Genomic DNA, 12,883 nt, shown 5'->3' with positions numbered 1-12,883 from the left:
ACAAAGTTTCTGATTAAATCGTTACCGATTCTAACACTTCATTTGAAAAAGCTCTTAAATATGTACTTGTCAATATACAAAGTAAACATTACCTAGCAATACTTTGCTATACATATTCCTTTCTGTTCTAGTTTTTTTTGTTGTTATTGGTAGGGGATATGTTTGAGGGAATTATAAGAGAACAACATGGTTTATTTTATTGATTTATTTCAGGAAGAAGGTAGTTCACCTCAAATATGTAAAATGATCTTTCTCATATTTTAATATTTTATATTCTGTGTAAGTTTTTGTTTTGAAACTTTATAAATTTACTGTTTACCTGAGAAAGTGTAGACACTGAGATGTATAAGTTGTTTTTCTCAAATTTTCCTTAAAACATTTTATATACACACACACACATCGTACAAACATGTTTTGAATAAAATTGTGCTCATACAAGTTCCATATTATTAGCAGTGCACAATGGCAAACACTGTTGCCTTTTACAATTGGCAAATAGAACTGACCTTAAACAAAATGCCAGCATAGCTGTTGCTTTCTATGAAAGATGATGTAATCATTTTCCCTGCCCTTGATTTCCTAAAATACTTCTTTCCTGTCCCCCAAAACTTCTTTTTCACCTGCTCTCAGTTCAACTAAAGGCAAGGCTGTCATTTATTCACTCAATGAAATACAAAATAATTACTGTAATTCTAAATTGACTGTGACCTTGCAGGAGTACATAAACATGGTCAGCACCAAATGCAGCTCTCTATGACCAAATTAATCACTGAATGGTCCACATTTGCTAGGCTCACTATCCTTTGCTGACTGTAAATTAATCTTGCCTGTGATTAAATGTGGTTCCCTTCATAAAGTCAATTTCTCTTGAAGATCATTATTAAAAATAATTTCATAATTAGGGATAGAACTTTTTAAAAAAAAATTATAAAGAAGTACATCAAAAGTTAACGGTTTTTCCCTGGATGGTCAGACAACATATGTTACTTTTTTCCTCTTCTAGGCACCATGTATGCTCCTAATTTTTTATAACGCACATATATTATTTATATTGAAATATAAAATAAAATAAACTTTGCTAAAATACAAGATAAATTTAAAGTCAATACTATTTTATATTTTTTCATCATTTTCTCCTTTTATATTCATTATTACATGCCAGCAAATATATACTTCTTTTCATAAGTAGTAATTTTACACAGATGTTTCTATTATAGATTTTTATTATCAAATAATCAATCATTAGCTCTTCTGTCAAAGAAATTAATCATTACAGACCAAACTATACACTTTATTTTTATTTTAAGACATTAAGGATTTATGTTATATATAAAGTGTCATTGTATCTTGACACCTGTTTATAGAGGTACCTGGAAATTAATGATATAATATAACTACAGATGATAACATGTTTCTCTGGATAAAAAGCATAAGTATGGTGTGTATATATATATTGGTGTGTATATATATGGTGTGTTATATATATATATATATATATATATGTCTGTGTGAAGGGAATCCGTGAGCAATGAGACTTGTGCTTATTTTTTTTTCACATTCAAGTTTAGTCATTCTGGGAATCTGTATATAGTATTTTCTTGTAAGACATGAATTCAATCCAATTCTATTAATAACAACTTATGTCTGTCTTATCTTGGGTTTTTCAGACAGTCAATTTATATTCATGAATTCCTGATAGTGGTAAAAAGAAAAAAGACATTAACGTCTCTTTTATATTTCAAATACAGATTATACTCATTTCATGTACATGTTTATATCTATATATACTCATTTCATGTACATGTTTATATCTATCTATATGCTTCCTATGGCTAATATTTATTGAGTTTATTATGTGCTAGACAATGAAATAATTATTTTATTCATTCATTCATTTATTCATTTATTTATTTATTTATTTATTTATTTATTTATTTATTTATTTATTTATTTTTTCCTACCAAGAGGTTTGTTTATACCAGACATTTATTTAACACTCACTATATGCTACTTTGGTGATTACATGTATTCATTCAGTTTTTTTTTTTTTTTTACAACTCAGCCCCTCTTAGAAAAATAAAGCTTTGAGTTTTTTTTAATTAACTTGCCTGAGGTCATATAGTTAGAAACTATAAAGCAGATTTTAAACACCTATGGTTCTAACATTGAATCCTGTACTTTTAGCCACTTTATAATTTGTCATTAGGTCAGGAATCTATAGTGGGTTTTTTTACAGTTATTAATATTTATGAAACTTTTTATAGTTTTATAAGTTATTAATATTTACAGAGCTCTTAATCCTTAAATTCTCATAGCGATGCTCTAACTTAAGCATTGTTATCCCATTTTAGCAAAGAGGAAATTGAGTCCCAGAGAGTTAAAATGAAGTACTCTAGGTTTAATAAGTAACTGAGCTGGGACTTGAACCATGGCCAACCTCCACTACCCAGCTTTTCTATAGGATTTGATTAGCCATGAACAGATTCCCATACTATCCGACACTCTGTGTGTCCTCCTCCCTCCTCCTCACAAGAACACAAAAGTAAAAACAAAGTTGAGTTAATTATTGGAAATCATTATCTAGATACTTTGCATTGCCACTGTGTGCTGCCTTAGTTTCTGTCCACATTATTTCTGACCTAGACCATTGCAGTAGTGTCAATTCCATCCAGAAAATATTTACTGAACTCATCCTATGCAAGGCACTGTACATGGTGCTAGCAAAACTGAACAAACAGACTCAATTACTGCTTTCATAGAAAGGAGGGCATAATATATCAGGCTGAAGTAAATGCTATGATAGGGGCTGTATTTTTAAAATGTGCTCTAGAAGGAAAGAAGAGAGAATAAGTAATGCTGAACTAGGTGCAATCACTTCTTGGCCTTTTGGCTAAGATCAAGTGAACTGAGTGCAAAGGTTTGAGTGGAGGTGTCACTTGAGCTGGGTCTTGCACAATAAGCTGGAAATTTTGACAGGCAAAAGCATAAGGAAAGAACATTTCAACAGAAAAGAGCATGAACAAAACAGAGGCATGAGAGTGCAGGATTTACATGAGGAATAGTGCCTGGAGGGGTTAGGGGATTACTGTGCAATGAAATGATAGAGGTAATTAGAGTTGGTCTGTCATCATGTCATAGTCTTCAGATGGGCAGTAGAGAGCATTGCAGAGAGCAGAGGGGAGATTTAAGCATGCAGATCTCAAAGCCAGATGATCTGGGTTCAAACCCTTGAGTCACCTTTTATCAGCTGTTAGAATTTAAGACAGTTACTTTAGTCTCTCTGTGCTTCAGTCTCTGTATCTGTAAAATGGCAATGATAATATTTGTTGTGAGCAATATATTAAGAAGTTGGAATAATATCTGGTACATAATAAGCACATACAATTGATAGATATTAGATTCTTTCATTTGCATTTTTGACTTACATTGTCCATACAAACCCTGTAAAGTGGACAGGGCATTTTGGACTATAGTAGAAATCAATAAAAGGTTTGGAGAAAGACTGAAGTCTTAGACACTGCAGTGAAAATACCATGGATGCTTTCTTTGCATTGTTTAATTCTCTTTTAAAGCTATTTCCTAGCACAATTCTAATAAAAAATAAGGCTGTTAACATTATGCTGAATACAATACCATTTTATTTTATATACACATACATGTTTATATAATAAACTGCTAGGAGAATATACCCTAAATTGTTAAGACTAATTATGTTCAGTAGTGCAATTCACTTTAACAGTGTGCATTTACTGTGTGCTATGTACTGCTCTAAGCTCTCTGCAAATATAAACTCATTAATCCTCTTAACAACCCAATAAGGTAGATACTATGTATTAGCATTCACAGATAAGGAACCCAAGACACAAAGAGGTTAATTTCCAATGTTAAAGACCTAGTAAGAGATGGTTTACTTTCTGTTGCATTCTATGTGCTTTTCTAGGCCTTCAAAGATTTCAGTATTGAGTATATATTACTTTTATAATATGAAAATTGATTTTTAAAAAAATATATATCCTGGAGCACATGTGAATAGGCCTTAAAAATATTGGTCTATACTATACAAATTAAAAAAGAAATTCTCATTTTTTCTTCTTGGTCTATCTCTCTTGGGTGTGGGGTATAAATCATGTTATTCTGATGAAGTTATTCCTAAAGAAAATGTAATTTCTAGTAGTTTAGGATCATCTTGTCACCGAAATAGGGAAACTGATATTCTATAATTAATAAAGTTCAATATTGTGTGCATGAAATGAATATATGTCTAAATATATAAAAGAGCATTTTCAAAAGTTCCTGGAAAGATTCATATTATCTTTTAATTCTATTTTCCACAAACTGTTTGAATTACCTTCTTATAACCTTGCTTAATATTTCAAAAATATCCTACAATATTCACTTATCGCATTCATTAAGCCCTATCTCATTGGATATGTTTGGCAGCATATGCTATTATTTAAGCTTAATTCATCTAGAACATGAATAAAGTATTAAAATCTAGGAATAAATGGAGCATGTAAAAATGTCAGTACTTAGAGGTAGAAAGAGAAATGGAAAGTAGGTTTATCTAAGGCAGAAAAATTAAGGCATATTCCCACCATGATAATTTATTTTCTTTGTAAACATTAGTCTACTATAAGATTATGATATTACCTGGGATCAAATTTTAAGTGATATTTAATTTTCTTCTTATAAATAACTGTTATGTCTTTTAATAACCTCAGTTAAAGTTTGATATAACTAAAAAATCTAAAGGATTAAGAGATGTTTGATTCTGTTTTATTTTTTCTCTCAACTGTTACAATAGTACAGATTTTAATTGTCACCACTTTATGTTTTGTTTAGTAGATGATTAATACATAAATATCTAAAAGCGGAAAATTTTACTTACCAAAAATTACCTCTAAAATATGTGCATAATGAATTTACTGCAAATGTCATTAATCTAAAAGCATTAATAAATTCATCATTTACTGTGTCCCACCCTGAACTCCAGGTAATCACTTGGAACAGATTCCCATGCTTGCTTGCTTCCATTTCCATTTATTCAGATCTTGTTTAAATTTTAGGAAGTGTCTAGACACAAACCTGGGTGCTGGAAGTCATGACATTTACCACACAGTATTTCTGATCAGTGAGGGGAGACTTAGAATTAAAAATGAGGTGAAATACGTGCTAGAGTGTTTCAGGTGCACATGCAAGGAGGAGGGACCTCTAGCCCAGTCCTGGGTGAGGAGAAAAAGCTCTCCAGGGAAGTGACTTGTGCACTGTGACCTGAAAGGATGAGCAGACATTTCCCAGGCTAAAAAGATGGGAAGATAATTGAAGGAGAAAAGAATCACATGTAGCATGTACCAGAGGCTGAAAGAGGGAGAGGCTTATTTGAATTTCAGTATCACTGAAACAAAATAAAGAGAAAGGTTAACTGAAGATCTAACATGATTGCCACCAAATCTATCAAACCTTTCCTAATTATCCCAGCTGTACTGTGTTCTTGTTGTCTTCTGTGTGTATCTTTAACATTTACCATTTTCTCCCTGGAGAGGTGGTATGTTGTTGCAGTTAAGGGTGTAGGATCTAGAGCTGTATGTGCCCGAGTAAGACAGAGAGTTAAGCTTTGAGTAAATTCCTCACTCTCCTGGTGGTTCAATTTCTTCATCTTAAAAATGTGGGTGGTGAAAATATTGTGCACCTTGTAACATTGTCATGAACATTAAAATAAAACACTTAAAACAGTGTCTAGCCTATTCCATTAAATGTTGGGTATCATTATTATTTGATAATTATTGCATACATACATATATATATGTCTCATAACCTCTAGCATATTGTAAATACTCTTAAATGTAGGAATTCTACCTTATTCACCTCTAGTTTTTCACAATTACTGATATGTGTAAATTAAAATATTAAATTCCTGTGTTTTTAAGAAAATTAAATATTAAGTTATTAGATAACATTTATTCTAAAAATGTTAAGAAATGCTTAAATATTTGGTTTCATTAAGAAGTGTAATATAAAAGGGTTGTTCTGTAGAACTTCCAAAGATCTATTTCACATTATTTTTTCTACTATGGGCCTTTTTCCTGTGGCCTAATTAAAGAGCACTTCTCCTTAAGTGCCTTGCATGTATAAAATGAGATGGATTTGTCAGACATTCTCTTTTCTTGTATAAACAGAACATGTATTTGAAAGAATTAGTTGTATTATTATTTCCCAGGACTCAACAATGTTGTATGGACAAACAAAACCTGTCTTGGAAGGTACTAAAAATATCTAAAGCCGAGCCGTCCCCTAGTTATTTCCCTTGTGTATAGGAATTGCCATATAGCGGAATTTAAATTTATCCATTAATGATATTATAGCATGAAGAAACTATGGGAAAAATGCGTTGAAGATTCTACGTAATGACTTTTAATTATCTGAATGTAAACACCAGAGGAACGGTTTCTATTTTGCCAAAGAGAGCAAGAAATGAAATGAATTGGCTAAGATTCTTCAGAAAGTCAAGAGCAATTTTTGGAAATAGAATGTACAAAGGTATCTAAATTCTACATATTCTACCTGTGGCAGTTTTTATGAATGGAAAATGCAAATCTTTTTGAACAAAAGACAAATTTAGTAATTATAGCCACAGGATATTATTGTGGCAAAAGGCAAGACATGATCAGATACACATCAATAGGGAAAATATATTAGGGAATAAAAGAAAATAGTTTAATTCATGCACAATTATTGAAATAATCGCTTCAGGGACCAAGGCATCATTCTCCACAACATAATTCTACTATTGGTTCTCTGGAAGGTCATTGCAATGTACTCTTTGGAATGTTTCTTTCACATTTTTCTGGATTTTTCCCTCTAGATTATGGTTCAGCAAATCCCTTGGAAAGCAAATATGCCCCTACAAGTTTTTGCTGCCAATTTTTAAATTCCTTTCTTTGGATGAATTGTAAAATTGAACCATGAGACCCAGAGCTGAGCTACTCTCTTGTCAAAAACCCTCCAGTGAGATTCGTTCATCCTACACTTCAGTCTTCCATGGCCCTGCCTTGAGGTGAACATTTTTGGAGCTTTACACCTGGTACTGTTAAAAGTCCATGAATATAAAAGTTTCATTTCTACCTTTCACAAGGTTTAGTTTTTCTCCAAGTTTTGTCTAGCCTGACAAATCGATGAAACACTCACTACACCAAGGCTCAGTGTATATGTGTACATTTTCTAGTTTCTCTTCCCAATAACCATATATTCATCTCATTCCTGAGTTAGCATGTACCTCCATGCTTATTTGATTAAAGTTGACTTTTCCAACAAGGTAATAAAGTTGATTAGAGTCAGAACTGTGTCTCTTTTTGCACAAATTATGCCTCCTGCAATCAGCATTACTCTAGACACAAAATAGGTGATCGATCAGTATTTACTGAATGAGTAAAGGAACCTCTCTACCAAAGTATTTGAAAGAGTGGATGTTTTTGATACTTGGTTCCATTACATTGTTTTTGATGATTTGAGACAAAAACGTGAAATGACATATATGCTCTATTATAAACATTACATGATTTGTGCACATTAAAGATGTGCCCCATGCATTTCTTTTATAATATCCAAAAATAATTTAATGTGTAAGTTTCAGTAATATGCTTGTAGAAATCAATGTAGATTTATTTCTCGATGATGCTGAATCCCATCTAAAGGAATACAGTTTGTACAAGTGTTGCACACTGAACATTTATCCATACTTATACTTGCCTTGATTGTTGTTTCTGTGGTTATTTTTTATTAAGAAAGTTACTGTTCATCACTGGTGACATATCTCTGGAGTGTGCTGGCTAACCACTACTCTTTCATTGGGAATCTTTCTTGGAAAGCCCACATGGTATCTGGGAGCTGCTCCAGACATTTGCATTATCATTATTTCAGCAGCCTGCTGAGAATTCTGCAGGTTGGATCCACTTGGAACCAGGGTTATTACTGAAATCTATCATGAAAATCGTCTGTGTGAGATAATAAAACCAAGGCAGGAAATTTCTACCCAGTCAGGAATTCCTGTGTTACAAATGGTGCAAGAACTCCAATCTTTTTACATTTACATTGTTTTCCATGTGTCCAGCGGAGGATTTAAAACACCAACACCCTTTGTCTCACACTTGGCTGCACTCAAAGTTCATGGATTCAAAGACCAAATATTTAAGTTTGTCTTTTTAAAAAAAATTTTTTTTATTTTAACACTCACTGTGGGATCTTTGCCAGCCATTTTGCACTCTTCAACTTTGATTGTAGATGCTGGCCAGAAAACCTGCTCAGAAAGGAAAATAAAGGTTGTACAATTTCAGTTATAGGACAACTCAATGCTCTTCATTTACTTTTTGCTAACAGATTTCTTTAATGTATTTCTATATTTATACTTCAAAATTATTTCTTCTTTTGTTATATGAACTCAATTTAATAAAGATTCTATTACTTTATTGTAACAATTATCTTTTTATTTCTTCCATCAATTTTTCCTTGAACAAAAGCTTTTAATAATATGTGCCCATTTACTGATTATATATTAAAATCAGGTTGTTATTAATATAAATATGCACAATATGTATATTTCACACCTTTTAACTTATAATACACTTTTCCCAACTGCTTATCTCACACTGAATTTATATTTGTATTGCTATCTCAGTTGACTATTATTTTTGGTAAACCACACAGTTGGACTGGTAGACTTACTTAAAATGGGTCCCCAGATATTTCAACAGCTAAGATAGCATGGAAGAAATCCAAGAGATTTCCTCTCTGAAGTATTATGCTAACATTCTAAGTCATTGCAGCCTTGGCTCAGGTCTGGTAGTAATGATCACTTTTTTAGTTGTCAGCCCATTGCCCATGTTTCATAGTAAATGCAGAAGTCTCCTTGCTGTAACAAATTTATAATTATTTTTATTTATTTACTCTAATGAAGCTCAACTTTATTTCTTTTTGTGAAACAGAATGATACATACAGGACATATTTATTCAAATAACAGTGCATTTAATAGCTGTGTTCCTTTCAAGCCCTCCGTAGATTACATACAGATGACAAGGCAGGTCTTCCTTTAATCAGACCATTTTTTCATGCTATACTCGATGTTCCTCTTATTAGGGAAAACAAAGCAAAAAAAGGTCTGTATGTGTATACACAGGAAGCATTTTTTCATTTAGCTTCAGATTTTGTATTGTTAAAAACTATTAAACTAGACAGGGAGAACCGAACAATATATTTTCAGCCCATGAAATAAGTGACAACTTCTAAGTATTTATTGACATGTTGTCAGTATTTTCCATTGTTCTAATGAAATGCACCTTGCTTTTCATTGTATCTGAATTATTTTAAAGAAAAAGGCACCTAGAAGGTCAACATCACCTTCATGAAAATGATAAACTTACGCTCAAAGGTTCTTGACTTATGTTGTTAATATTCAAGGAAAGAATGTGATCTTTGCTGCCCACATATATCCGGTCCTGATCTTCATCCATTAATAATATCCTGTAGTCTAAAGGGTGGTGGGATAGGCTGAAGTGTTCAGAGGTCTTGGTTTCTTGAAGCTCTGAAATAGTGAACAACACAGGTAAAAATACAGTAACTTGATTCTATATTTCTATTATTGTAATGAAAAGTCTTACAGGAATATTTATAAACAAGGTCAAAATACATTTTCCTCCTACAGTAATGAACTAATTTTAAAATAGAGTTATGTTAGTGGGTATTTTTATTTAGTGCTTTTATGCTGAAGTAAAACAAATCAGTTAAGTGTAATGTTAAAGTTTATGGTCAAACTACGTGATTAGAAAATTATTCACATTTGCAATAATCTCAACTCTGTTTTATTACTGGATGTCATCAGCTCAAAACTAATTAAAATAAATAAACCAAAAGAAATATATAAGCAAGCCGACCGAACAGAAGACAAAAACGATGGCAGTATGAATGTCTCCTTAAATTCTATTAATGTTTCATTCTTGGACTCAATACATTCATCATTTTAAGATTGTTATATCCTACTTTCAATATTGCCTTACTTTCTCAACCTAATTCTAATTAGTTTTTTTTAAATGAATTACTTGAAAATAAATCTACTTTTTTCCTTTACATTTCATTCAGGAGGCAATGTCATTTAAATGACAGCATGCCTATGCATATAAAAAAGGGAAAAATATAAATTTTTAGATTTCCGAATTTTCAGATTTTCAGTATCTCAGTGATCAGTAACTCATGTTCATTTAACTTCTTTTACATTGAATATACGTCTGTGTAGCTAGCTGATCTTTGAAGACAATGAATGAATCATGACAATAAAAACGATCAATAACCATTATAGCAGATTCAATTTTCTCTCTAGACAAAATGCTTTTTTGCACAATTTAAGATTCTTCTATAAACAGTTCAAGATTTCTTTGTTCTTTTGATTATGATCTTAAGAGAGCAACAAACTCTATAAAAGAGACTGCTTTCTGGGATTATTGCTTCCATGATGGATCATTTTTAAATTTTTAGGGATTGAATCAAAAATACATTTCTAGAAATTCTGATATAACTGTGGTTTGATTTAAGCCAAAATAACAAGTGATGAGAATTCTTATAAAACGCCATGAACTATGTTCTGGGAGCACTTGATCTGTATTCCGTATGAGAAGATTGAGTAGAAATTTGACCTGTTTTCTGGGCACGCCAGTTCAGAATGTTGCCATAATATCCTTCAAATAGTTTTAGATAACAGTCTGAAAATGCCATGGAAGTAGCATAGTGATTATTAAGCCAGGCTCAGGTGCCAAACTTCCTGTAATATTGAGCAAGTTATTTAACCTATCTGTGCCTCAATTTCCTCATTTGTAAAAAGCAACAGTTCCCATGGAAATCAGTTGACTTAATACATGTAAATATTTAAAATAAGTGACAGAGAAAGTACAATCTTCCCAGGGTAGCTGTGGAGAATCGGTTCCATGACCCCCATGAATACCAAAATCTGAGGATGCCCAAGTCCCTTCTATGACATAGTATTTGCATATAACCTACATATATTCTGCCATATACTTTAAATCATCTCTAGATTATTTATAATACCTAAAACAATGTAAATGTTATGTAAATAGTTGTTACAGGGCATTTTAAAGTTTGTATCATTGTTATTGTTGTATTGTTATTTTTTATTGTTTGTTTTTTTCCCCAATATTTTCGATCTGTAGTTGGTTGAATCCCACAGATATGGAGGGCAAACTATACTCAATGAATTCCAATTATTATTACTGTTACTATTAGTATCAGTGTTATTAAGTTTAGAACATTAATTATAACCGAGACATGGATTACATATGGTTTTAGGTAAAATGGATAGCTGTTTCCTACTGTTTCTTTTTTTTTTTTAATTTAGGGAGCTAGGTCCATAAAATTATTGACACATGATCTTAAAGTACGGTCTTGAATATACTGTCCATACAATAACTGCAAAGTGCAGGATTTTGTTTTTTATTGTCAAAGAAACAATTAAGAAGTTAGAAAAAATATTTCAGAAGGATTTTGAAAAGTAAAATCATGACAGGAGACAAGAACAAAAGACACCCAGATCATTGACAAGACACTAGATGAGAGATTTTGGGAACTTATGGTACTGAGCACTGTGTGGCATGCTGACCTTCCACTTACTGAGCCTTACAAAGTATATGCAAAGAAAAGTGGCAAGGTTAGCAGGTAGTGCCATTAGCCCAGAAACTGGAACAGCTGCCTTCATGAGGCGAGTATAAAAGTGGCAAGGGATGTGATTCAGGAAAAAGGTCAGCCTATGCTAGACCAGAGGTTAGGGCTAACACAGGGGAAAAAATCCAAGAGCAGAGAACACAGAAAAGAATATAAAACTAAAGCAAGTGTTACTCAAAGGTTGGAAAAGACACAGACTGCCTTGATTTTTATAAAGCTTGCTTTCCATCTCAGGAATGTGATTTATGATTGTGCAAATTTTCTGTAAAATATCAACAGTAGGGTACAACTAGGTCTGCAAAAGTAGATATTCAACAATTGGCTTTTGAATAAATACCTCTCCAGTGAAATATGTAGACTAAGGCAGTAAAATGTGACTAAGTTTAAAGACTCTGGGGCCCAACTCTGGAATCTGAATTTTGGCTCTACCATTTTATCTCTATATGAACTTGGCAAATGCCATTGTCTCTCTAAATTCCATTGTTCTCATCTGTAAAGTCAGGATAATAACAGTACCTACATTATTGGGTTCTTGTGAGGTATAAATGGTAATATATGCAAAATGCTTAAAAGATTATCTGAACTACAGTGTTACATGGGTTACCAATATTATAACTTGGAGCAAGACATCAATCTTAGCCAGCCAAGTAAGAACAATTTCTTTTACAAGAAAGAAAAAAATGGAAGACTAGATTGCCTGATTCATGTTCAATACTAAATTTTCACATGTAGCATCTACTCAAGTTATTTGAGCAGGACAGTACAATAATAAAATAAGGCATTTTTAAGAAAAATAATTTGAGTATGCATGATGATTTTGGAGTGTGATAAGAAAGCTAAAAGACATTGTTCTGGTTGTTGAGATCTGATGTTGATAAACACCTGATATGCAAGAAATGAAAAAGAAGAGGTGATATGAGAAACAGTTCAGATAAAGGATTTGGAATGATTTTGTATGGGTTTTGGCTTGGAGTAAGCGGAAGATGCACATTCCCCCCAAAGTTGTAAGCTAACAACAGGAGAAATGAACATGCCTTTACTACTTTTGGGAGATCTGAAAGGAAGATTTTTTTTTTTGGTAGAGAGATTACTCAGGTGTTGATAGATTAAATTCAAATCTAAGCAGAAATGTCTCACAAGAATGTAAAATTAGGTAACTAATTT

At 32.2% G+C, this 12,883-nt stretch overlaps 1 protein-coding gene across 1 annotated transcript in view; it reads right to left on the bottom strand.

Annotated features, from left to right (window-relative positions):
- The window catches only part of SEMA3C (sema domain, immunoglobulin domain (Ig), short basic domain, secreted, (semaphorin) 3C), a 159,379-nt gene that overhangs the window by 67,625 nt on the left and 78,871 nt on the right, over positions 1–12,883 (bottom strand). The window contains exons 3-4 of the mRNA XM_008569975.1: positions 9,415–9,575; positions 8,231–8,293 (exon numbers count right to left, since the gene is read on the bottom strand). Coding sequence (XP_008568197.1) covers positions 8,231–8,293; positions 9,415–9,575 — 224 coding nt within the window. The remainder of the gene's footprint in view (positions 1–8,230; positions 8,294–9,414; positions 9,576–12,883) is intronic.

The sequence above is a fragment of the Galeopterus variegatus genome, unplaced genomic scaffold, assembly GCF_000696425.1.
Source record: "Galeopterus variegatus unplaced genomic scaffold, G_variegatus-3.0.2 Scaffold30, whole genome shotgun sequence".
NCBI classification, from domain to species: Eukaryota; Metazoa; Chordata; class Mammalia; order Dermoptera; family Cynocephalidae; genus Galeopterus; species Galeopterus variegatus.
This window is presented reverse-complemented; position numbering and strand designations above follow the sequence as displayed.